At 52.0% G+C, this 27,693-nt stretch overlaps 1 protein-coding gene across 1 annotated transcript in view; it reads left to right on the top strand.

Annotated features, from left to right (window-relative positions):
- Positions 1–27,693, top strand: part of TMEM131 (transmembrane protein 131) — a 2,512,175-nt gene that overhangs the window by 2,059,194 nt on the left and 425,288 nt on the right. Inside the window, exon 30 of the mRNA XM_069636582.1 lies at positions 5,409–5,567. Coding sequence (XP_069492683.1) covers positions 5,409–5,567 — 159 coding nt within the window. The remainder of the gene's footprint in view (positions 1–5,408; positions 5,568–27,693) is intronic.

Genomic DNA, 27,693 nt, shown 5'->3' with positions numbered 1-27,693 from the left:
CACCGAAAATTCCTCAGGTTTGTGGTCCAAGGGCGTCACTACCAGTTCAAAGCCCTCCCCTTCGGACTACGGTCGGCACCCAGGGTATTCACCAAGTGCCTTGCACCGGTGGCGGCGCAGCTGCGCCGCGAGGGGATCCACGTCTACCCCTACCTGGACGACTGGCTCATCCGAGCCAAGACGAAGGAGCTCGCCGTGGAGCACACGGCAAGGACCGTCCAACTTCTCACGGACCTGGGATTCTCCGTGAACTACGCCAAGTCCCACCTGGTACCCGCGCAAAACGCACTGTTTCTGGGAGCGAAGCTCGACACAGTGTCCCTTCTGGCCTCCCCGTCGGAGGAAAGGACCAGGTCCATCCTGGGCAAGGTACAGCGGATGTTGGTTTCCGATGCGGCCAAGGTGAGGTCCATCAAGTCCCTCCTCGGAATGATGTCTTCCTGCATCTACCTCATTCCCATGTGCAGGCTCCGGATGCGCCCGTTGCAGGAGTTCCTGGACGCGCGCTGGATCCAAACGACGGGCAGCTTCGAGGAGAGGATCACACTCGACGAGAGTTTCCGCCGAGCGGTCCGGTGGTGGGGCAACCGCGCGCATCTGACGGCGGGCATGGACTTCCAGACCCCAGACCACCAGGAGACAGTGACCACGGATGCCGCCCTGGAAGGGTGGGGAGCGCACACCGAAAATCTGCACGCGAGAGGCCTTTGGCTCCCGACGGAGAAGTCCCTCCATATCAACGTCCTGGAGCTCCGTGCAGTGTTCTGGGCCCTCAGGTCCTTCCTTCCGTCCCTCAAGGGCAAGGTGGTGAGGATCTTCACCGACAACACCACCACCATGTTTTACATCAGGAAACAGGGCGGAACCAGGTCCCCAGCGCTGTCCAAGGAGGCGCAGGACCTGTGGCATTGGGCCGTCGCCCAAAGGATGTTTCTGGTGCCGTTTCATCTGGCAGGGATAAAAAACACCATTGCCGACTCACTCAGCAGGGAGCTGCGCTCGTGCCACGAGTGGGAACTACGGCAGGATCTAGTGGATCGCCTCTTCCGACGGTGGGGCACACCCCAGATCGACCTGTTCGCGACGGCGACGAACTCCAAGTGCCGGAGGTTCGCCAGCAGGTTTCCCCAGGCGAGGAGCATGGGCGATGCTTTCTCGTTCCCCTGGGAGGGCCTGTTCCTCTACGCGTTCCCTCCTTTGCCACTGCTAATCCGGCTCGTCAACCAGCTCAAGAGGTCACGGTGCAGGATGATCCTCGTCGCACCTGCGTGGCCGAGGCAGATATGGTTCCCGGACCTTCTGGACTTGTCAGCGTCCCCGCCAATCAAGCTGCCGGTGGACGCGGATCTACTCTCCAGGGAAGGAGGCGCCATCCTCCACCACGACCCGAAATCGCTGAACTTGCAGGCCTGGCTCCTGCAGCGCTAGAGTTTGGAGGATACGACATATCGGCCGACTGCAGAGAGGTTCTTGCAAAGGCCAGGGCGTCCTCGACTCTTAAATGCTACGGACACAAATGGAAGAGGTTCTCTGTCTGGTGCCACGCACAGAAGATTAACCCTCTACGGATTACGGCTCCCCAGGTACTGCCGTACCTGCTGACGCTGGCCAAAGCTGGACTGGCACACGCGTCCATCAAGATTCATCTTGCTGCGATCTCCCGATACACCAGAACCACGGGCCGGACGTCCTTATGGTTTCATCGTCTGGTGAAAGAGTTCATGAAGGGACTGTTCAGATCGTTCCCGCCGGTGAAGGCTCCGGCCCCGGCGTGGGAGCTCAACGTGGTGCTGACCAAGCTCATGGGACCTCCGTTCGAGCCTCTGCACTCGGCCCCGTTGAAGTTTCTGTCGTGGAAAACAGCGTTTCTTGTGGCCATCACCTCCGCACGACGGGTGGGAGAGATCCAGGCCCTTTCATGCAAGGCCCCGTACTTGACTTTTCACGACACGAGGGTAGTGCTCAGGACGCACCCCTCCTTCATGCCCAAGGTACCGTCGGACTTCCATCTCAACGAACCCTTGGTGTTGCCTGTGTTCTTCCCGTCGCCTTCGTCGCCGGCTGAGAGGACTTTGCACTCGCTGGATGTGGCTAGAGCGCTGAAGTTCTACGTGGACCGCACGAAGTGTTTTCGGAAGACGTCACAACTCTTTGTGAACTTTGGACCTGTCAATCAGGGGAAGGCTCTCTCGAAGGCTTCCATTTCCAGATGGCTCTGCGGCTGTATCATGTACTGTCATCGGTTGGCAAACCGACCGCTGCCTGGCCGTCCGAGAGCCCATTCCACCAGAGCGATCGCAGCTACCACGGCGTTCCTTTCTGGTGTGCCCCTGCTGGACATATGCAGGGCTGCTACGTGGAGGTCGACGCACACCTTCACGAAATTCTACTGCGTCGATCGGGATTCCAGGGAGGAGTCCAGGGTCGGCCAAGCAGTGCTGCGCAACCTGTTCGCCTGAGGTGAGCCTGGTGAGGAGGTAAGATGCTTAATGTTGAGTTTGATGTACTGCTTAATGTTGAGCCTTTGCCACCTCCCGTGGTTGTGCATGTGTGTACTGCTATGTATTCTTTATTCATGAGCATGTGAATCCATGCCAGACCCCATGCTGGAGAAGGAACAAGTTACTTACCTGTAACTGTTGTTCTCCAGCATGGGTCTGGCATGGATTCACATGCGAACCCTCCCGCCTACCCCTCTGCGGCTCTTCACTTGGTCATACTGCCACTTAACGTGCTTCCAAATCTGAAGATGGCTGCCAGAGGCGGTGCTTAGGTAGAGGGCAGTCATTGGCTGTGGTCAGTATGACGCAGAGACCAGTGATTGGTTATTACTACGAAAGACAGATCAGAAACGAAACTGATACTGGTTTTTTCTTTACCGATGATTCCCAGCCTGACGACGGGGAATATTCATGAGCATGTGAATCCATGCCAGACCCATGCTGGAGAACAACAGTTACAGGTAAGTAACTTGTTCCATGTGTTACACAGCACCCTCAGTGCAGTAACAGAGGGGTGTCATAGTGACCCCCAAACATAGACTCCATACCCTGGGACTGACTACTGTCTCCCAGGGCATGTAAAGTCACCATTGGCTTTTCTAGTCCAAAATTGTGAACAGAACCAGTACAAACCATCATATTGTGGAAGTACTGGAAGGGGTTAATTCGATTGCCCCTGGGTCTGTTTCCAAGGGGGCACTGTCCAGTCCCCCCTTGTCGAGTTTCTGGCTGGTGGCAGTGTTTACCACGCAAAATATTCCACCGGAATATTTCCTATGGGATTTTCCCATTGGTTTTAAACGCACCACTTTTTGGTGCAATGTTAAAGATACCGCCGGTTTATTTATTTAATATAAAATCACTGGTTGGGTCTTTTCACCAGAACTCTTTTCTAAAATGGCGTTCGTGTCCGTCTCTGTCACTCCAACCAAGGTCTGGCCCTTTGTTCCACTTTTTGGCGGACTTCTACACAGAAGCCCTCCAACTGGTGCCACTCTGTCTGTCTGGGTTCCACAGGATGTGTGGGTGGGTGAATTGGCACCCTGGACTGCGTTGCCTTAGCAACCCAAGTCGCACTTTGTTCTGATTGGCCCAGTGGTGAGCCGCCCGGCTCGCCACTTAGCATGTATGAGTGACAGCTAGGCTGTTGAATGGGGGGTTTTCTGCATAAAAGCAGGACTTTTGGGACTGCAACTTCAGAAGTCGCCACAGGACCTAAGAAATCCGACGGGGGGAGAAGCTGAGCCATCTGCAACGACGACACCACCGGTGGAGCCCTGCTGCAACAACCTCACCACTTTCCCGACGACAAGAGAAGATCTTCTGCTGAAAGTCTTCTTCCTCTGAGCTGGTGGGATCAACCAGTTCGCCATTTCGCCTTCCAGGACGTCTCTTGGTCGAATCGCTCATGCCAAGCACCCCGGCGGCCGGATAGCCAAGCTTCACCACTGTGACCGCGAATAACAGGTACACACCTTTTTACCGACGAACTCCGCGGCTGGTCTCTTCCCTGGGCAGTGCAACGACTCCAAGTTTCCTCCTCGATGAGATCTTCTCTTCCCCTGGTCGAAACCACAAACTGCACCCGCTGCCAGGAACAACTGCCACCGCTGGAGCTTCCTCAACTTTAAAGGTACTGTGTTCCACCTGGCCTCCCTTTCTACGGTTTGCGAAAGGTGACCCTTAAATCCTTGGCTTTCCAACTGGGTTGGCCCCCAGACAATCTAACTTTACCTTCTGAATCAACCCAACCTCTTTTGAAAATGTTTTCAAAGACTTGAATGCATTTCTGAACTGTGTGATCTTGGGCACATTTCACCTTGCTCCATTTAAAGTGGGCCTGGCCTATGAACTTTGACTCTACAGTAGACTCTGCCTTCACTAACTTGTTTTGGTCTTAGAGAAGTGTTGGGAACTGTTTGATTTTCATGACCTGCCTTTTTCTCTCCCTTTTAATTATTGGAGTGCCATCTAAGTTACGCGTTCGCATCTGTTTTTACAAATAGTGGTGTTTTGACTTAGACTTGTCTAATAATTCTTAAGGGAGGTGTGTATACTTTTCTGATTGTGTTTGAACTTGCTTTGATTTAAAGTGCTAGTGTATTTCCTTAAGTGTGTGTTAAATAAATAATTATATACTTTTGATACCAAGCTCTGGTCAGTGTTTGCTTGCTCTACTGTGTTTTTGGCCCTATTGTGTATCCTCTGTATGCTGCCCTACTCTTCTTGAGAGAAGTCTGATTGCTCAGCCACAACTACCAGGTAAATCTGGGTGGTACAGACTGCTACCATTTGGGTTTACTGCTTACTCCTGTAGTCTTAATCGTCTTGCAGTGGTCCCCAAGGGAACTGCACAGGATTCTGCCTAACAGTCCCCTGCCAGCAATGATGAGGAAGCGAGGGGACACCCCCGCAACCGCCAAAGCCAGAAATACCAAACATGGGCCCCCTGCAACCACTGCTCTTCATGTTTGGTATCTACGGCATCAAAATAATGGTGGTGACCGAATTCAGTCACATCTACCATCCGACCACATTTATATTTTTTAACAATTTGGACAAAACGATCCCTCAGAGCCCCCATCCCCCCTCCCTTAACCCCACCCCTCTTCTTCAGTTGTCATGTCCCCCCCCCCCAACATTTTCAGCAAAGCCACTCCACTAGATATTGCAGCACTCATGTTAAACAATTTTAAGACCCATTAAGTATGTAATTTCACTATTTGTGATAGTATATTGCTTTATATTAAACATTTGACACGATTTACCAGAACAAAAAGGTAATATTGTTGTGTTTGTACCCATGTTGTCTACGAGAAAGTCAATAAACAGGTAATGTAGATTGACATTCAACAATGCAAAAATATTGTTTTGATGTCCCCATCTCAATTATTTTTTTTGTTGCAGTTTGCTCTTTCTCTTAGTAATTGGAACAGCCTACTTAGAAGCTCAGGGAATCTGGGAGCCATTTAGGAGGCGTCTCTCTTTTGAAGTGTCAAACCCCCCTTTTGATATGGGAAGGCCATTTGATCTCAGGAGAATCGTTGGAATTTCATCTGATGGCAAGTAAGTACACAAAACTTTTCAGTTGGCTCCTCACATTACATACCACTCTACATTTGGGCAGATAGTAAAGAGCAATCCCATTTCTTTGCTTTTATTTTTAATTTTTTTACATGAACGTAGGCCATATTTGTTGTTGTAATTATTTTGTTGTGTAAACTATGAACTCGTAAACTACCACGCTATGAGGTGGTTTCCTTGCAAACAATCTTATTATAGACACAAAATAAGTGAATTGCAGTAATTTTGAAAGGAGGAACACTTCCGAAAGACACCATTATGGAGCGGAACATAAATAAAAAATCTAACTGCATGAGTGTATGTTTTTAGGTGCTGCGTCCTTATATAGCTGCTGCTTTTCCTCTGTTGATTATATCAAAAAGGCATCCTTAAATGATTGATAACATTCTCCAGCATAGGATCTGGCATGGATTCGCATGCTCATGGTTATTCCCATCGTCAGGCTGGGAATCATCGGTAAAAGAAAAAACAGTTTCACTTTCACTTACAAACTGTCTTTCTCCTTCAAACCAATCACCGTCCTCTGGGTCATACTGCCATTTTCCAAGGACAGTCCTCCGCCTAAGCCCCTCCTCTGGCAGCCAACTTCATATTTTTACTGCATGCTTCAGAGTCCTCAATTTTGCTCTGCGAGCTACTTCTACATTTTTTCGTGTTTTCGACGTAAAAAGGTTACATTTTTGTTCCGAAAAAGCTTGGGCGTTCTCTTCTCCACCTGCCAACAGCGGGGATCCGTTGTCAGTGAATTTTAGCGCCCCTCAAGGGAGAAGATCATCAAAGATTCTAGAAGGCCATCGGGTCTCTTTCGCGCCCTCAGACCATAACCGAGGAGAAGGAGGGTAGATCCCTCTTCCAAGTCCTGCACCAAGTGCAGGCTACTTAATGTGTTTGTTGAAGACAAGCACCTGCAACGCCTCCACTGCCTGCATCCAGACCACAAGGAAGAGAGTTCAAGATATGCCTCGGTTTCTCCAAGAAGGCTACGAAGGATAGGCACGGTAGACTGGCGGCGTGGCTGAACGCCAAGTCCTCAGAGCAGGGTCATGCCTCACCGAGGACCGGCCGGTCCGAGGAACAGTCTTCTAAGTCCTTGGAGGGCACCTCATCCGGGGGGGGGGGAGGCCCAAGACAATGGCAAGAACCACAAGTCTGGGTTCGCTGCGGAAGCAGGTGCCAAGGTGGACAGGGCGCGATCGATGTGACCCTTCGCCTCCATTGCCAGCCGGCAATCGAGCACCTCCTCGAAAAGGAAATCATCCAACCCGGCTAAACTGCGGGAGAAGCCTGAGAAGCCGCGGACGGAGGAGAAGGCGCGGACTGCCCAAGAAGGCCCAATTGGCACATTATAAGACTTTGTCGACGAAACAGTTGGTGGCAGCTGCTCTAATGACGGATAAGGGGGCAAACCCTGTGAAGGTAGCCCCGCAGCGCAGAAGGATATCCCTACCCCCAAGGCGCGAAACCCACGCAGTGACTTTGGCAAAGTCTGCTGGCATGCCGGAAAACGGGATACTGTCTCTGAGCCCGGTTCCAGCCCCTCAGGGTGGAAAAAGGGGTGGAGGCAAGGAGGCCCCGGATCAGTCCCAGTCCCAGGCCCTGGAAGTCTCGTCCACAGTCGACGATGACTTGAAGTCCTTACACCCGGTCCACGAGGACGTGGATGATGACGACAGCATGGGGCCTAGTGTTCCGATCACACCAGCTCAGCCGAGGGATGTATCTCTGGACATCCTGTTGACCCTTGACACCTTGGTGTCAGAGATCCAAAAGAGGATGCCACATGGCCTGGTTCCAATGGTCCCCCAGGCCCTCGATCAGCCGCCTGCAAAGAAGAGGAAGCGTCATCAGACGCCCCCATTTCAGCCTCCACATCCGCATCAGGCTCCCTCTCCCCAGCGGACCCAGACACGGGGACGGGTTTGGATATAAGGACGACACGGATATCATTGTAACGGGCGCCAGTTCTCTGCAGCCGCTCTCTATCGCTTTAGTTGACTTCTGCGTCCTTCTTCCTCGTCATCGATCTCGTTTGCACGTGCTGTGGTTCTTCCCCGATACTTGTACTTGTTTCTAGTAGGGGTGTGGGCAGAGGGGTTTTTCCAGCAAAGATCTTAACATCGCCTAAGGAAGTCCAAGCACGCTTGGCCTGTATTTTGACAGCAGATGGCGTGACATCTTCCACAATGAACGGACCGTTGAAACAGGGTTTGTCCCACTTCTTCCTTGTGTGGTTGCGGATTAAGACCACATCTCTGGGGAAGAGTTGGGGAACATGTAATCCTTGAGATTCACTTGTTGAAGCATCTCCTTCTGTGTTTCTGTACTGCCCTGCACCATTGTTGCTGCAGCTGTCCTGAAATGACAGAGATACTTGAAGTCATACAATTCAAATAATCACGCTAATCCATTCCTAGCAAATCTGCAGTTGGCTGAGCATCACTTTTAACTCTGGATTAGGGGTGTTCTCAACTGTCTCCCTCTCTCTATCTCGTGGGGCGCGAGATGGTGGTCAGAACCCGGTTGGTTCCTTAATACATATAATGCCAGTGGTACCACCTTTTCTTCAAGGTAAGCTTCAATTTGGCTATTCTTTCCTTGAGCAAGCCGCTGAGCCTCGCACAGATCCCATTTCCTTGCGGATGATGAGCTGAAGAAAACTTGTGCTTTATATCAAGCAACAACCTGATATGTTCAAATGTTTGATTCACAAAATAAATGTGGGCCATTGTCTGACCTCATTACTTCACATACTCCCCTTCTAGGAAATACTTCCTGCACTAAAAATGTTGCAGCACATGTGGAATCTGGGTGTGTACAGGGACCTGCTTCAATCCACCTTGAAAAGGGACACACAACTACAATCGGGTATTTATATCCATTACATATTTGTATCATGTCGACATAGTCGATATGCAAATGCTGAAAAGGGCCATTAGGTCTCGGGAATAACTCCCCTAACTGCGCAGTGTATGCCAAGCCGTGAATTTCTGACAAATTATACAATTTGTCATAGAAAATGCAACAATGCTCTAACAGATTTGGTACGAACCAATCCTCAGCAATAGTTGCAGCGAGATTCTTCCTTGTTAGTGCGTGGGGTGGTGTAGCTGTTCCAGCACCACCCGTAATAAGGCCACAGGCATCACCGGTTTACCAGTGCTGTCTTGTTGCCACAGTGCTTCAGAGGGGTTTAAAGAACACCCTCTTGACCTGGTGGCCACCAGGGGGCGCACGGATGAGTTCCTCTCCTGCGTGAGCTCCCGTCCCGAGGTCCCGAAAAGTGGAATGAGCCCCCACTTTTGGACCCCCCCCTGGGGTTAAAACCCGAGACAAAGGTTTATGAAGGTATCGGCCATACGCCGGAGAAATCCTGGGTGAAAACTGCCCAGGCTTCCAGTAAATATTGCCAAGAACCCGTGGTGGTGAAAACGAAACTGGATGAGGCCTTGAGGCGGCTCGGGACTTCTTGCCTGCCTGGAGCGACTACTGCGCTGGCACCAAGAGGAGCGCCCACCGGAGGTTGAGCCCCCACATCTGCGCGACACCACTCTTGGAAGCGAGGACCCCGCGAACAGTCGATGGGATGCAGTAGCGGGGAAAGGGACTGAAACAAGCTAGACGGTGCGAAGCCGATCGCCCCGCAGAGGCGACAGAGGCACGGGCCCTGTGCTCCCTCTTCTGCTGAGTCGTACTCCCGCGGAAGGATTACTTCACCTCCCTCGGCAAGGAGCGTGACCCAAGAGAAGTAAGTTATTCCCGCTGGCCCCTCCATCGCTTGGCGGTAGCGCACAAAACTTTCAGCTCAAAACTGCGACACAACTGATTGCAGCCTTGCCGGCACCCCTCGCCCTGAGGAAACCCCCGAAACCGAATATAGGCAACGCGCTACCTTCTAGACGGGTGGTGCTCTTGGGGTTTCTTTCTTAAGCGATAACGAAGAAGCGGGCACACGATGGGTGCACTTTGCGTCTGATTCGCAGGTCCCCACGTGGCGGTGTCCGCGGGATGTTGAGAGACTACGAAAAGCCCTGCTCCCTCAAGACAATAAGGCCCTTGCTCGGACTGTAACAACAAACGCATCTCCCCCACAGAGGGTAAGGCCCCCGGAGACACCCTTAAAACGGTCCGTCTTGGCTAAAAACCAAAATAATAGAAGGGGAAAATTGGTCTAGGGGCGTGTGCCTCCTCTGTGGTACCAAGAACTTGAGCTTTTGCACTTACGACAAGTTGAATCTGCAACTCCAGGCGCGTGAACGCCCGCCAGAAACTTGCCATATACGCATACGGATTGGCATCCCGAATTGACGTCGGACCCAAAATGGCCACATCATCAATTGTTGGCACAGAAACCGCCGCGACAAAAGGAGATATTGCAGATTTACTGGCGGAAATAAGAAATATGGGTGCCAACATAGGAGGAAAAATCGATAAGCTCACACAGCGCCTTGATAATATAGAGGACAGAGTTGAGGGCGTTGAGAACAATCAGGCCTCAATTGACGTCCTAGAAACGCAGCTCTCACACAGAATAACTGAATTAGAACGGAGGGAGCAAGAATTTAAACTCAAGATGGACGATTTGGAGAATCGCGAAAGGCGAAACAATCTACGCTTTTTTGGGATTCCTGAGAAGGAAGGAGAAACAGAGGAGGACCTGAAAACGACCCTTCACAACATCATTGAGCTACTCGTCGCGGACGACAACATTGATGAACCCAAAACGGAACGCATTCACAGAGCGGGAGGCCCACCTGGAGGCCCGAGGTCGGTGCTGGCAAGATTCCACCGTTATCAAGATAGGTCGAGAGTGCTGGAAAAGGCAAGGAGTGGGGGCACCATTACCCTAAGTGGGGACCAAATAACAATATATCAGGACCTCTCCGCCCTGAGGAAAATGTGCAAACCACTGACGACGTGGCTCAAATCTCGGGACGCGCACTATAGGTGGGGATATCCCTTTTCTCTCTCCTTCGAACATGACGGCACGAAGATCAGGCTAAGCTCCGAACGGCAGATCAAGGATTGCATTGCTGATTTACTAGGCCAGCAGGATTGCGAGGAATCCAGCGACCGTCCTCCCATGGATGGGTCGGAATGGCAGACACAGGGCCCGAAGAGGAGGAAGGTGAAAGGTTCCAGGAAATATCGCAGGGGGAACGGTTCTCCGGAGGGGGGCAGCTAAGCCTCAATAAGTATAGTACTCTTTGCTTGAACTGACATTTGTTATAAGGACAGCATGGTTGCTTTTTATTTTTTTGGGTGAAATGTGATAGAGACTTCCACTCATGTTGGAGTATTGAGCTCACTCTGGGGGGAGGTTCTTGGGGGCTCATAAATTATTTTGATGTTTATTCTACGAGGGGACCGTGAGGTAACGGTCTCCACTGGTGGTTCTGTCTAGGGCGGGTGGAGCTAACTCGGCCCGATCGGACGCCACCGAACTCAGGTAGTGGGAGGGAATGGGGGTTGGGGGACTGGGGCGTGTGTTGAATCAAATGTAAACTTAAGAACTATGAGCAGTGCAACGGTCGTGTGGTTGTTTCGATACCAAGGAAGTGAGTTACAACGGTCAGAAAATATGGATGGTCCTAGATCCCGTCGTTATGATGACCGCTGAATCATATTGCAGAGGTGCCATAAGGGTGGGGACGTTAAATGTCAAAGGTCTTAATTCACTAACAAAAAGATCACTTGTCTACAGAGAATTTCGCAGATCAAAAATTGACATCCCTCTATTGCAGGAGACTAAATATATGAAAGGAGAGGAGAGGGTGGTCCTGGGGAGGCGTTCCGGGATGGAATTTTGGGGCTCAGGACCGTTGAGGAGGAGGGGAGTGGGAATCCTCATTAGGAAGGGGTTGGACTTCAAGATCACAAAGGTCTGGTCAGATGTTGAGGGCCGTGCCCTACTGGTTTCGGGGACCATTGGGAATGTGTCCACCACAATCGCCACGATTTATTCCCCCAATGTAGGGCAAGTCAGATTTCTCTCCAAAACAATTCCCAAGATTGTTAGAGTCAACAGGTCATGTCATCTTTGGGTGAGATTGTAATATATGGGCAGATCGCACGCTTGATTGGAAACCTGGTCATCCAGAAACGCGTGAAAAACTTGGAGGAGATCACGCTCAATTCAGGTCAATGATGGAACTCTATGCACTTACTGATGTGTGGAGACAAATGCACCCTACAGAGAAAGCTTACACTTTTTTTTCAGCCCCACACAACACCCTCACCCGCATTGACCACCTCTATTTCTCAAGGGACTTACTCGGTACGACCTCACACACAGAAATCACACCAATTACATGGTCTGATCATGACATGGTGATCGCTGACATGGTATGGGAGTCTTTGCCAGTTAGAGGTGGGAATTGGAGATGCAATGAAACCCTATGGAAAGACCCTGTCTTTAAACTGGAAATGGAAACTGAGATCACTGAATATTTTCGATTGAATGATACTGGTGAGGTTTCTGGACAAGGGGTCTGGGATGTGCGGGCAAGGTGACCTGGAGGGGAATCCTTATAAGGGAGTGAGCCAAAAAGAAAAGAGAGGGCTCTGATCGAAAACAGACTTCGCACGGAAATCACCCAACTAGAAAATGAGGCGAGGGACGGGGGATGTGCTAAACCATGAAAAAGCCTGCCAAGCGCGGACAAAGAGAGGAACTCCATCACCTGGAACATGATAAAATAACTCGAAAACTCCTCTTCTTTAAACAAATGTTTTATGAGAAAGGAGACCAGGCAGATGCGTTGCTGGCGGCCAAGCTGCGAGCACAACAGGCAGAACGCAGAGTGCAGGAAATAGTTGATGGAGGCCCCAACTAACTAGCACCACCATTCCCAAAGCTTTTGCAGACTTTTATGAAGCTCTGTACACCCCAGAGGCGGTACCAGATTCGTCCGGTATTCGCTCCTACTTGTCTGACATCGAAATGCCCAAACTGTCGCCCACTGAGTCAGAGGCCCTGGACGCCCCCGTAACTGAGGAGGAGATCCAGGAGGCCATAAAACGATTAACACTGGGTAAAACCCCAGGCGAAGATGGGTACACTGCACGTTTTTACAAGATATTTGCCACCCAGCTCACGCCCTTCCTAGCAGAATTATTTAATGAAATCCTAGAGACCGGGAAACCTCCAGACTAATTTGTTAAAGCACTCATAACTGTCATCCCGAAAGAGGGGAGAGACCTCAAAAAAATGTGGATCATATCGCCCCATTTCCCTGATCAATCTAGACGCGAAGTTATACACAAGGGTCCTGGCTGCTAGAATTGAGTCATTCATGCCCCGCCTCATCCACCCCGACCAAGTTGGCTTTATATTGGGCCGCCAGGGTGCAGACACCATGCGTAAGACCCTGCACCTGATACATGCCTCCCACAACCTGGATACTGATCCTTCATTATTTTCCATCGACGCAGAAAAAGCGTTAGATAGGGTAGACTGGGACTTCCTGATGGGAGTTCTTCGCAAGATTGGTATGGGCCCTAAACTTAGGAAAGGAATCCAGGCAGTTTACTCGAGGCCCACAGCTTCGGTATTTGTAAATTGAACATGTTCTAGGTGGTTCCGATTGAAGCAAGGAACCCGACAGGGATGTCCATTATCGGCCATCTTGTTTGCCCTATCGCTTGAACCCCTGGCACATAAAATACGATCGGACCCCAGCATAGAAGGGATGCACCTGGGTAACACTGAACACAAACTGGCATTATATGCCGACGACATACTCCTTCATGTGGTCAATCCTTCCAGATCCATCCCACAAGTTATACCTCTCCTTGAGGAATATGGCCAGTTATCAGGGTTCAAGGTCAATCGATCTAAATCCATACTGTTCCCCCTCCAGGGCACACCCGAGGCGAATGAAACGAAATATTCCTCCCTTGGATTGACGTTAGAACATGACGCAATGCAATATTTGGGGATTCAAATTACAAAACGAATAGTCCCCCTATACGAGGAAAATTTCCCAAAACTCCTTGCGAGATTCCACGCAGACCTAGCCAGGTGGGACAAACTAACCATCTTGTGGCTTGGCAGACTTAATGCTATAAAAATGACATGTCTCCCGAGGTTCCTCTATCCCTTTCAGATGCTCCCCATTAAAATTCCGGAACGATACTTCGCCGAGGTTCGCAAAGCAACCCTTAAGTTTTTGTGGCAGGGGAAGAAAGCCGGAATCGCCTACCGCATATTGACATTGCCCAAAGACAAAGGAGGGGGGTAGGCCTTCCAGATCTTAAGAAGTACTATGTTGTGGCTCAACTCCGAGTGCTCATCCCTGACTTACGCAACCATAAAGAGCCTCAGTGGATAGCGATGGACAACCACTATCTAGACCCAGCGACACTCTCGGAGTGGCTATGGTCCCCAAGAAAAAGAGTCTTGAGGAAGACAACGGAGCATCCGCTTTTTGCCACCTTATGGGAAATATGGAGAGAGGGTCCAGAGATGAGAGAAATCACGACGTTGCCGTCCCTGTGGTCCCCGGGCATTAATAACTACATCCCCAATGTTGAAAGATTCCAGGCATGTTATGAGGCGGGGCTAGGGAGGGTAGGAGAGCTCCTCCGATGTGATTCCTTCATCACTCTCATGGAATTTACAGAGGCCCTTAATATAGCCGTACTATCCACCTTCCATTACCTACAGATCAAAGGGGTCCTAACGAAGACGGCATGGAAGGCAAAACTAAGTAGAGAACTCACCCCCTTCGAAAAGCTCTTGGAATCCAAAACTGACAGGAAAGGCTTGATTTCCGCCATGTATAAATTACTCGTAGAAGCGGGTGGAGGGAACACACTTAATCTCAGGACGCGTTGGGAGAAAGACTTGGGGCTAGAAATCGATGATATGTGGGATAATATGTGCTGCATGGCAACGCGCACATCTATATCGTGCCAATACAAGCTCCATTCCATTAAACTTTTGCATCGCTGGCAGTATGACCCCTATAGACTATCCAAAATGTACCAGTCACCCCCCCCCCCCCTCCTCTGTTGGCGTGAATGTGGACAAGTTACAGACTATTGGCACATTTGGTGGGGATGCCCTAAGATTAAGATTAAGATCTATTGGGATGAGGTCTTGGGGTGGATTAGACACCTGGACGGGATTCAGAGGATAGTGGACCCTCATCTAGTCCTTTTCGGTCTAGAGAAAATAGACGATGAGTGGAAGAGAGTACAAGGCTTGGCCCCCCATCTCTTGCTTGCAGCCCGAGCCTTAATAGCCACCAAGTGGAAATCAGCTATGGCCCCAACCGAGACTGAATGGATAAACATTGTAATGAACATATGCACCATGGAAAATATCACAGCCTCACTCAATGGCAGAGCAACTCAGTGTGAGACTCTGTGGTCCGATTTATTTATTCAAACACACATCAAACAGACATGCACCCTAGTGGAGACTAGGTCCAGTGTCTGTGTGGCTCGAATGGGTCCCTCCCCTCTTGATGCTGTCCCCTCTCCGCCTTCCACTTTGATCCTGTTCCCATACTGCTGACCAGATGACATCCAAATCAACATAGGATAAGAAGCCCTCCCTATGGAGAGCCCCTGCACACATGACATCGAAAAAGTTTCAAGCTGTGAAAAAGACCACATGACCATACAAGCACGACTCCTTGGTAACACGAGTTCCTAGTCCATGGGGGTGGGGGAAAAGTGTAAGAGAATGAAGAAAACGAGGAATCCAAGTAAAACATTTTCACTGTTATTCAGTTTGGTTCATGGTTACGGAATTGTGCAATGTACTTGGGTTTTATTTCCACCTGTTTAATGCCTATGAATCCATATGTAATTTTCTCTTTTGTTTCTTTTCCATTGAGAGAATTGTTATGTGTTAAAACCCAATAAAAAAACAAATTTTTTTAAAAAAAGAACACCCTCTTTGCGTCCACAAATTCTTTTCCTCTTGAGGTGCTTCCCACTGGACCTCTACCAACTGCATTTTTGACAGGTTATTATAACTTTCAGATACAGTCATCGTAACAACCATTTTTCATTTACATTAGGAGTTTCAACATTCATTATCTCTTTGTCTGTATTTGCTACGCGCTTGGTCTGAACGTCAGTTCATTTATTCGGAAAGGAAAATACATCGGCGAACGCTCTGAGCAGGCAGAGCCCTATCTCCCACGAGTGGGAGTTGGCTCAGGATGTCGTCCTAGAAATCTTTGCCCTTTGGGGATCCCCTCGGGTGTATCTGTTCACATACAGTTCCAACAGGAAATGCAATCTGTTCTGCTCCACTGAATTTCCTTAAAGAGGAGCGCTGGGAGACGTATTACTAGTGGATTTTAATTTTCCTGTCCTTTACACATTCCCACCAGTCGCTGTTATCCATCAAGTCCTAAGGAGGTTGAGGAATTTGGAGAAATTCCTGATAGTTCTGGATTGGCCCAGGAGGCCCAGGAGGCTATGATACCTGGACTTCTCCAGAATGGGCTGTTGAATGGATTCACATGCTCATGAATATTCCTCGTCGTCGGGCTGGGAATCCTTGGTAAAGAAAAAATCTGTATCAGTTTCGTTTCTGATCTGTCTTTCTTAGTAGTAACCAATCACTGGCCTCTGGGTCATACTGCCACTAGCCAATGACTGCCCTCTCCCTAAGCCCTGCCCCTGGCAGCCATCCCCAGATTTTTACCGCACGCTCCAGTTTTCGGAGTCCTCGTGCTATAGCTCTCGAGCTTTTACTGTGTTTTGCGCTTTTTCAAAGAGATTTATCCAATTTTTTCGGTTAATCGAGCCTCAAGCTCCACCGTTTCTACTTCCGATCAACGGGGACCTGTTTAGGATTTACCTACGCCCCTCAAGGGTGAAGTTTTCGTCGAGTTACGCTTCTTGGAGGATTCCAGAAGTTTCTGAGGCTTACCTCGTGGATGAGAAGAACGTGGCCCAGGATAAGGGAAGCTCGACTCCCGGCAAACTGTTCAGGATCTGCCCTGGATGCAACGAAAAAATGTGATCAAGGAGGACGAGCATTCGAAATGCCTTTACTGCCTCCACGAGGACAAAACGCACGTGGAGAAGGACTGTGCGTTTTGCTTTAACATGACGGATCGGACAATGAGGGATCGCCGGACCTGTCTTTCCAACTGGCTGGAAGGCAAGAGCCCAGCAGGTGAGTAGAAGAAGTCCGAGCGGTCTTCTAAGTCCTATGAGGGCGCCCCGGCGACGGGGGCCCAACAGAAGGCAAAGCACCGCGAGTCCGCAGGCACAGGGAGCGCCGAACGGTCGGGCTCCTCGGCTGCCTGGCAGGGCGCGCCTTCACCGACGCCATCAACCACGAGTCAACGCTCTGGCTCGGCGAAGAGGAAATCCGAGAACCCGGCTAAGCTTCTGGAGAGGCCCCGGTCTATCTCGGAGGAACCGGCCTAGGGGAAGCGAGGCAGTGATCCTCCCGCTAAGGTGCAGGCCCCAAGGCGGCGAAGGCCTTGATCCACCCGGCTAAGGCCTCTGTCGAGGGAGTCGCTGCAGCCCTGGCGAAGCCTGTGGAGGCTATATCCCAGTGGAGGCGACCTCAGGGTTTAGAGTTCCCCTGCCTCCGCGGAGGGAATCCTCTTTTAAGCCCATCGAGAAGACCCCGGTGGAAAAAGAGGGGGGGGGGTGGCCAGTACAGACACGGACACAACCTCCGAGGAGGAACTGACCGAGAATTTGGAAGAGGCCCGGTCCCACGGGAGGAATCCCGACGAGGGGGACAACGAGAGCGAGGGTGGCGACAACGAGGTTCCCGTGGATGAGCAACTGTCAACCAATGCCATCAACCGCGAGCCAACGCTCTGACTCGGGGAAGAGAAAATCCGAGAACCCGGCTAAGCTTCTGGAGAGGCGTTGGTCGATCTCAAAGGATCAGGCCGAAGGGGAGCGAGGCAGTGACCCTCCCCCTAAGGCGAAGGCCGCAAGCGTGCCCAAGGTGGTGAAGGCCTTGATCCCGGCCAAAGCCTCGATTGAGGGAGTCGCTACAGCACTGGCGAAGCCTTTGGAGGCTATCCCAGTGGAGGTGACCTCGGGGCCCAGAGTTTCCCTGGGGAATCCTCTTTTAAGCCCGTCGAGAAGACCCCTGTAAAAACCTCAGTGGAAAATGAGAGGGGGGGGGCGGTAGCCGTGACGAACACAACCTCCGAGGAGGAACTGACCGAGAATCTGGAAGAGGCCCAGTCCCACAGCCCTTCTCCTTCACCATAGAACCTCTCCAGAAAGTGTCTTACCTTTCCAGGTCAAAGGAGCTCTATCTTAAAAGGGATCAGATCTTCTCCTTCATAGTCGCTTTTTCACATATTTGACATTAGCACCCCTCGCAAGAAGTGGCATGTACTCCAAAGTAGTTCCGGTGTTAAATAGCGCAGACTACTTTGAGGACAAAGGAGTTGGCACTGAAAGCTTGACGCCGGAGGATGTTACTTGTCAGAGCAGGGACACGTTTTCACCTGTTGGAGCTGTAGCAAACACTTTGGCGTGCAGTTGTGTTCTTTCACAGGAACACTGCTGGCTTGTCCAAGCATGGTGGGCCCGGAAGGCTCTGCTGGCACCAGGGTCTTTGCGATGATGCCAAGCATCCTCAACCTGGAAGTTACCATTCCTGTGGGGTAGAGTAATAGGTGGGAAATGATGGCTGCAGAGCCGGATTTACAGTCTGTGTTGTGGGGACTCCTTCTTTCATGCGGAAGAGTGGTGGAGAGGGGAACCACTCAGAGAACGGGACTTCTTGTGGTGCTTCTTTTTTTTCTGTTTTTGGTCCTGGGACCAGTCCACAGACCTGGAACGAGATCTGGTCTTATTCCTTATGTAAAAAGTTGACGAGTTTTGCAGCTCCGCCTCTGGGAGATACTTCAGATGCATCAACTGTCACAACCCACATTCTTGGGGGTCATGTTTCTCAGGTCTGATCCTGTGAAGATCAGAAACTGACATTTGTCAACTGCAGTCCATGCATGGCTAATGCCTGAGGCCTTCGCGGGAGTAGATACATCACCAACCACATTGCGCCTGCGACTGACCACAAGCGTAGTGGTAAATCTGGCAGCTACCAGTTAAAGTTCATTATTCTAATTTGCAGTAGGCCTTTGATGAATCCCATGTTTCTACATTAGCACACCAAGAGCAAACCCATTTTTAGTTTGGGCTTTTAGTTATCGCTTGCAACACTGATACGCCGAAACTGTTTCTTTAGAGTACAGATACAGAGGTATGGCATATGCGGGATATGACACAGGCTGTAGGTGGTTTTTATTTGCCCCCCCCCACCCACCCTCATTGACAGCCCATGGCCATTCTAATCCCTATGGCCTTTCCCACCCAGTTTCTCCCCACTCCTCGCCCAAAACGCTTCCTCATGGGAACTGTTTCAGCTCGCTTTATTCAGGCCTTACCATCAAACTTTTCACTTGACGTGCCTGCTAGTGTTTTTTCAAAGCAGTCTTCTGAGAGTTAATGCCTTCATTTGAGTTGTGAACCCGCTACTCGTATACTAAAGATTTCTTACCAGGTCCCGTCACGCCTGTCGCAACCCGAGCCGCAGGACAACTCGGCGGCCATTTTGACGGCAATCCAAGCCTTCTGCACAGAGATAAGGACGAGACTGCCCCTACCCCCGACAGACGACCCGGCTGATCGGGGAAGGCAACAAAGGCTGAGAAGGCCGTGAGGGCTAAAGGGACACTGGATGAATTTGTCCGTCGGGTAGCCCTCCAAACAAGAGGAGGAGAATTCATCCAGTGCCCCTTTAGCCCTCACGGCCTTCTCAGCCTTTGTTGCCTTCCCCGATCCCGAGGGACGACACGGGAACAGACACGGCCACGACAAGGACGGATGACGACGGCGTTGACGACCGGACTGACCGTCCGTCTCCGATCCCTCGGGCGTCCCCGCCCGACGAGATTGGCTGCTTCCACGCCATGATTGCCAGGGCATCCCAGCTTTTTCAGCTCTGCCCCGAAGAGAAGAAGAAGGAAGGCTTCCTCTACCAACGGTGCGAGGCCAAGAGGAAGACAGTCCTCGCGGTGCCGTTGCTGTATGACATCTGGGATGAGGAACTTACCCTTCTCAAGAATCTGTCCATGACACCTGCCAAGAGGGACCGGTACAAGAAGAAGTAGCAGGTCCCCGATGCCGCCCCGTTGTGCCTTAGGGCACAGCCGACCCCAGATTCGGTCGTCTCTGCAGCGGCCAAGAAGAAAGCGAGGGGGGCATCGGCCTCATCTTCAACTTCCCCACCGGACGGCGAGGGGAAAAAAGCTGGACGCCATGGGACGAGTCATCTCGTTGGCGGCGACGACGATTAAGGCGGCCAACGCCCTAGCGATTGTGGCCCGCTATGACGGGGAATTGTGGTACAGTTTCGCCCCCCCCTGTTGGACTTCCTCCCAGACAACAAGAGGGCAGAGGTCCTGGCGATTCTACGGATTTCCGCCAGGACGTGCAAGCCAAGGTTTTGGACATGCCCTTCGACGGGAGCAATCTGTTTGGAAAGACAGTGGATGAGTCGCTGCAGGCCATCAAGACTGGCACAAAGACGGCTCGGGCCTTGGAAGTTCTGCAACAACGGCAGGCGCCCTTTCGGAACTCCGGAGGCAAGCAAGGTGCCTCCAAAGGATTCGGCGGCGGCTCCTCGCCCTACCGTCAAGCGGCCTGTTCCTTGTCGCAAGAAGCCTACAGGGGACGAGGCAAGTCAGGTGGATCTCGCCGTCGTCGCCAGGGCGGCGAAGGAGGTAAGGCTGCTTCCAAACAAGACTGAACCGGCCGTGGCGTCGGGTCCCCACTGAAGCACCCCGGTGGGAGGCCGGCTGGCGAAGTTCGTCAGCGTGTGGGAGTCCATCTCCACTGACCGTTGGGTGCTGGATGCCCTGGCCTACGGGCACACTCTGGAATTCCTAAAGAAGTGCCCCCGAATTCCTCCAGTGGCCAGGAACGAAAACCACGTCCCTCAACTGCTGTTAGAGGTCAGGGCGATGCTCAAGAAAGGAGCCATCAAGGTCGTCCCAAAGAGGCTCCGGGGCTCCGGAGTATACTCAAGATACTTCCTCGTCAGGAAGAAGACAGGAGGTTGGCGTCCCATCCTGAACTTGCATCGGCTAAACAAATACATCAAGGCACAGAAGTTCCGGATGGTCACCCTCCAGCACGTGCTGAGACAGCTGGAGGAAGGCGACTTCCTAGCGTCATTGGATCTGGAGGATGCGTACTTTCACATCCCCCATCTTAAAAGTACACCGAAAGTTTCTCAGGTTCGTAGTCCAAGGGCGGCACTACCAGTTCAAGGCCCTCCCATTCGGATTGAAGTCGGCGCCCAGGGTGTTCACCAAGTGCCTGCCACCAGTGGCGGCGTGGCTGCACCTGCAGGGGATCCACTTCTACCCCTACCTGGACGACTGGCTCATCCGAGCAGGGACAAGGGAACTCGCCGCCGAACACACGGCAAAGACCGTCCGGCTGCTCACGGACCTGGGATTCTCCATCAACTTCCCCAAATTCCACCTGGTTCTGTCGCAGGTCGCGCTGTTTCTGGGAGCCAAGCTTGATACAGTAGCGCAGTTGGCCTCGCCGTTGGAGGAAATAACGCAGGCCATCCTGGGCAAGGTACAGCGTCTGCTGGCCACGGACGTGGCCAGAGTGAGGTCCATCAAGTCCCTTCTCGGGATGATGTCCTCTTGCATCTACCTGGTGCGCCTGTGCAGGCTTCGGATGCGTCCTCTGCAGGAGTTCCTTGACGCCCGTTGGACACAAGCGACGGACAGCTTCGAGGTCAAGATCTTGCTCAACAAAGTATTCCGCCAGGCAATTCGATGGTGGGGCAACCGCGCGCATCTCGCCGCGGACACGGACTTTCAGACCCCAGCATACCAGATGACGGTGACGACGGATGCCTCTCTGGAGGGGTGGGGAGCGCACACCAGAGATCTTCACGCGGGAGGCCTGTGGCTCCCGGAGAAGAGGCCGCTCCACATCAACATATTGGAGCTCCGAGCAGTGTTCTGGGCCCTCAAGTGATTCCTCCCGTCCCTCAAGGGCAAGGTGGTGAGGATATTCACCGACAACACCACCACGATGTTCTACATCTGGAAGCAGGGAAGAACCAGATCCCCAGCCCTATCCAAGGAGGCCCAGGATCTGTGGCACTGGGCCGTTTGCCCAGGGGATGTTTCTGGTGCCTTTTCATCTAGCAGGGATAAAAAACATCATCGCCGACTCGCTCAGCAGGGAGCTGCGCTCTTGCCATGAGTGGGAACTACGCCAGGATCAAGTGGATCAACTCTTCTGGCGATGGGGCAAACCCCAAATCGACCTGTTCGAGACGGCGACGAACTCCAAGTGCCAGAGGTTTGCCAGCAGGTTCCCCCAGCCGAGGAGCATGGGCGATGCTTTCTCGTTCCCCTGGGACTGCCTGTTCCTGTATGCATTCCCGCCGTTGCTGCTCAGGCTAGACTCATCAACCAACTCAAGAGGTCCCGGTACAGGATGATCCTCGTCGCACCGAGGTGGCCGAGGCAGATATGGTTCCCGAACCTTCTGGACTTGTCAGCGTCCCCACCAGTCAAACTGTCGACAGACGCAGATCTTCTCTCCAGAGAAGGAGGCGCCATTCTTCATCACGACCCGGAGTCGCTGAACCTGCAGGTTTGGCTCCTGCAGCACTAGAGTTTGGAGGGTACGATATCCCGGCTGACTGCAGAGAGGTTCTTGCAAAGGCCAGAGCGTCCTCAACTCTCAAGTGCTACGGACACAAGTGGAAGAGGTTCTCTGTCTGGTGCCGTGCACAGAAGATTAACCCTCTACGGATTACAGCCCCTCAAGTGCTACCATACTTACTGTCGCTGGCCAAAGCTGGACTAGCTCACGCTTCCATCAAGATACATCTGGCAGCGATTTCCTGATACACCAGAACTGCAGGAATGTCGTCCCTATGGTCTCATCGCCTGGTGAAGGAGTTTATGAAAGGATTGTTCCGATTGTTCCCGCCAGTGAAGGCTCCAGCCCCGGCGTGGGAACTCAACGTGGTGCTGACAAGGCTCATGGGCCCGCCATTCGAGCCCTTGCATTCAGCTCCGTTGAAGTTTCTGTCGTGGAAGAGAGCGTTCCTTGTGGCCATCACCTCTGTACGACGCCTGGGAGAGATTCAGGCCCTTTCCTGCAAGCCTCCATACTTGACTTTCCACAAGACGAGGGTGGTGCTGAGGACGCACCCCTCCTTCATGCCCAAGGTGCCGTCTGACTTCCATCTCAACAAGCCCTTGGTGTTACCAGTCTTTTTCCCGTCGCCTTTGTCGCCGGCCGAGAGGACTTTGCACTCGCTGGATGTAGCTAGAGCACTGAAGTTCTACGTGGACCGAACAAAGAGTTTTCGGAAGACATCACAGCTGTTTGTGAACTTTGGACCTGTGAACCAAGGGAAGGCTCTCTCGAAGGCTTCCATTTCCAGATGGCTCTCCGGCTGCATCATGCACTGTCATTGGTTGGCAAACCGACCGTTGCCCGGCCGTCTGAGAGCCCATTCGACCAGAGCGATCGCTGCTACCACAGCATTCTTGTCTGGTGTGCCCTTGCTGGACATCTGCAGGGCTGCTACGTGGAGGTTGACGCACACCTTCACAAGATTCTACTGTGTCGACCGGGATTCCAGGGAGGAGTCCAGAGTCGGCCAGGCAGTGCTGCGCAACCTGTTCGCTTAAGGTGAGCCTGGTGAGGAGGTAAGAGATGCTTAATGTTGAGATTTATGTAATGCTTAATGTTGAGCCTTGCCACCTCCCGTGGTTGTGCATGTGTGTACTGCTATGTATTCTTATATTCATGAGCATGTGAATCCATGCCAGACCCCATGCTGGAGTAGGAACAAGTTACTTACCTGTAACTGTTGTTCTCCAGCATGGGTCTGGCATGGATTCACATGTGAACCCTCTCTCCTTTCCCTACGTGCTACCAAATCTGAGGATGGCTGCCAGGGGCGGGGCTTAGGGAGAGGGTAGTCATTGGCTGGGGGCAGTATGACCCAGAGACCAGTGATTGGTTACTACTAAGAAAGACAGATCAGAAACGAAACTGATACTGATTTTTTTCTTTACCGAGGATTCCCTGCCTGACGACGGGGAATATTCATGAGCATGTGTATCCATGCCAGACCCATGCTGGAGAACAACAGTTAGAGGTAAGTAACTTGTTCCTTCTCCTCTATAGCCTATCATTGTCACTTTGGGTCATACTGCCTCAGCCAATGACACTTTTCCTCTTAAGCTCCACCCCTGGTGCCCATCTTCAGATTTTTACTGCACTTTTCTCGTGTTGGAGGTCGTCCTGTTTCGCTCCTCAAAATCTGTTGCTTTTTTTTAACTCTTTTTGTGAGAATGTGAGAATTCTTTGCTTCATTGTCCACCGTCACCTTCTGACTACCGGCAGCGGGGGCCTGTTACCGGAGGAGATGTTCAGTCCATCGTCTGATCTCCAGCCCATGGCGTCACATGCCCAGGCTTGGGCCTTCACCTGGACAACTCGTCGATGGCAGATGCCACAAAGAAAACTCTCTTCAGGTCCTTGAGAGCTGCGTCCTGAAGAATCTCTTCATGGAGGATCGGCACCTCAAGTGCATTTACTGTCTTCACCCTGACCATGATGCGGAATGATTTTGCAAGTCCTTCTCCTCAAAGACCAGGAACGACTGCCATCGGAGGTTCGTAGCATGGATCGACAAAGGGTAAGCCTCTGACACGGCCTCCGGGTGTAGTCCTGCCTCTCCAGAGCCGGCCGATACAAGCAGTGACTCCCTCCAGTAAGAAGAGGTTGAGGTCCAGAGAGAGGCGGGTCGCCGTCACAGGCTCAGTCAACGGTTAGCCTACCAGCTGGTGGGCTGCCTCCATCTGCGAAAAAGTCACTGGCAGCGTCCAAGCACAGATGATAGTCGAAGAGCAAGTCATCAAATGACCTGTCACCGGTTCCGCCGTTGTCAACATGAGCCTCGTAGACGACTTCATCCACCAAGACCGTTGCCCATTCGATGACTCTGTCTTCGAAGTCTGCTCTGCAGACAGCGGGTGCGACACCAAGAAGTTTGTCCACAGCCGTCAGCTTTACCACGACTACCAGTTCCATGCCCAGGGTTTCTCTGCCACATAGGCCTCTGTCAACTGTTCCGACGATGGTACCGCCCATAATGGCATCTCACCTCCTCCGCAGGCTACAGTTGTCGCAATGGTCCCTAAGGGCTCTGATTTGGTAAGGGGCACACCTCCAGCTCTGGACTTCCGGCCCAGGTCCACCAAGGCTGCACTGCTCCTCACTCTGACACCTCTGGGATCCCCCAGAAGGTCTCCAGCAATCTATACCAGCTCTGAGGAAGGCCTTTCAGAGGATTTTTACTCAGATCAGGAAGGGGGCCAAGGGGAACATCAGGGTTCTCCGGTCCTCAGGCCTTCCCAGCCATTTCGCTCTCCAAGGGGCACCTCTCCTGCTCTAAGGGACATGTGTCTGGACATTTTACACATGTTACATACACTGGTGGCTGAAATGCAGCAGCGGCTGCCCACTGCTCCTGCCACAGTTCTTGCAATAAGCCCTCCAAGGCTTCTTGTGGCTCAGCCAACACCCCCGGCCCCCTCATAAGGCCCCAGTGACACCTCGGCCAATGCTGGCAGCGTTGCCCACGGTGATGGAGGAAACCATTCAGACGGGCACAGGGACGGACACTGATACCAGCGACTACACACATGCAAGAGTTCAAGGACTACATGCCTGCAAACCGGGAACCCCCAGGTGTCGAGACACCCGCCAGGACGTCCCTGCCTGACGAGATTGGGTCATTCCACTCTCTATTACCTAAATCTGCCAAGCTTTTCAATCTGGTCCCGGAGGAGAAGGAAGGTTTCCTTTTTGAATGAAGGGAGTCTTCTAAGAAGACCATCGTCTTAGTCCCACTGTTGGATGACATCTTGGAGGGCTGCTTAGCAGTCATGAAGTCTCCAAATACCACTCCTGCTAAACGTGACCAATTGGAGAAGTAGTACCGGGTTCCAGACTCTGCTCCCGGGTGCCTCAAGTCCCCGCCCTCGCCAGACTCTGTGGTCTCGGCCGCCACTAGAAAGAGGTCTTCCAACCCCTCTCCAGACCAGGAGGGTAAGAAGCTATATGCACCTGCCAAGCGCATCATCATCTCGGTCGCCTCAACCATCAATGCCGCCAACGCTCTTGCCATCTTGTCGAGGTACGACAGGGAGTTGTGGTAAAGGTTGGGGCCCATCCTCGACTTCCTCCCTGACGATAAGAAGGCTGAATCTTTGGCTCTGTTCTAGGAGGGTGAAGTGGCTTCCGACCACACCATCACAGTCGCTCTCGACATTGTGGACTCTGGTTTTCGCCAGATAGGGAAGGGCACAGTCCTCCATCGCCAAGGGTGGCTTAAGGCCACCAACTTCCGCACAGACCAAATTTGTCGACATTCCTTTTAATGGTGAAAAGCAGTTTGACAAGGTGGTCCGCGAAACTCTTCAAGCAATAAAGAGTAACACTGAGACAACGCGTTCCCTGGGCACCCTTCAACAAAGGAAGCCATCCTTTTGTTCCTCCAAGGGGAGAGTCGCCAGGTCCACAAAGAGTTTCACCACCCCCTATCGCCAGAACTCCCGCTCTACCACACTGGAGGCTTATAGGGAACGCTTCCATGCTTACAGCAGTGGCACCCATCGTCATTTTCGTCCCCGTGCAGGACGCAGATGCCGAAGCAGGCCTGAACCTTCCTGGGATCGGCACGCCCACTTCAGCACCACAATGGGAGGCCAACTATCAAACTTTGTCGAACAGTGGCAAAAGATCTCCACAGGCAAATGGTTGCTGGATGGTCTTCAACAGGGGTACCCTTTCGAATGACAAGACAAGTGTCCCTGCATTTTATCTGTCGTGCGACAAGAATTGCACATGGCACGGCTGCTGCAGGAAGTTCAAGCCATGCTACGCAAAGGGGCGATAAAACCAATCCCTCAGCACCTCAGGTTCTCCGCAGTGTACTCCAGATACTTTATTGTAAGCAAGAAGTCAGCATGGTGGCGACCATTCCTAAACTAAGGACGCCTCAAGTTCCTCAAATCCCAAAGGTTCAGGATGGTCATGTTGGAACACATATTCGACCAACTGGAGGAGGGGGCTTTTCTGGTTGACTCTTGACTTGGAGGACGCATACTTCCACATCCCCATTCATCGCAAGAATTGAAATTTCCTGTGTTTTGTCATTCATGGGCGACATTAACAGTTCAAGGCCCTTGGCTTCGGATTAAGTTAGACACTGAGGAGGTTCATAAAAAGTTTGGATCCGGTGGCAGCCTACCTGCCCCGCAAAGGGATCCACGTCTACCCTTAACTGAAGATTGGCTCACGCGGTCCCGCTTCCATGCACTGGCAACTCAGCACACCGCAGAGACCATCCACCTTGTGACTTTGCTCGGATTCTCAGTCAACTATTCGAAGTCTTGCGTAGTGCCATTGCAGAACGCACTATTCCTGGGTACCCAACACAGTCTTGTGTCTGTCGACTCCCTCGGAAGAGAGGATGCAGGCTATCCTTGAAAAGGACCAGCGTGTTATGGTGGCAGTCGCGGGAAAGTTGCGTACCTGAATACCTGGTTGATCTCGACGGGGCAGCCAGACTGACGAGAAGAATTGGTGACAGAAGAAACCAGCCTCTCCTCCACCCAGAATGGGTACTGGGTAAAAGATGGACCGATTCCCAACGCCACAAGCTGCTCTCTCCTGATTTATGTGACGTCGGGACTGTGCAAGCACAGGCAGGAGAGGTTGAAGGAGCAAGTCCTTGAAGTGGCGAAGCTCCAGAGTCCAAGGATGGGAGAGGCAATTCCAAGAAATGAAGCTGAAGAAAAAGGGCACGAGAGTCCAAAGAAGTCGAAGGCGAACTCCCGGAGAATGATACTGGATGCTGTGATGCTCAAGAGTCCAAAGAAGACAGGGCCGTACTCCAGAAGAAGACACTGGATGCTGTGATGCTTGAGAGTCCAAAGATGGCGGAGGCAAGCACCAGGAAAGGCACTGGAAGGATGACCACAGGGCACAGGCTTGCGCAAGGTTGAAGAGAAGAGGCAAGAGAAGGCAGGGA

This window comes from Ambystoma mexicanum, chromosome 7p, assembly GCF_040938575.1.
Source record: "Ambystoma mexicanum isolate Mex_15411 chromosome 7p, UKY_AmexF1_1, whole genome shotgun sequence".
NCBI classification, from domain to species: Eukaryota; Metazoa; Chordata; class Amphibia; order Caudata; family Ambystomatidae; genus Ambystoma; species Ambystoma mexicanum.
This window is presented reverse-complemented; position numbering and strand designations above follow the sequence as displayed.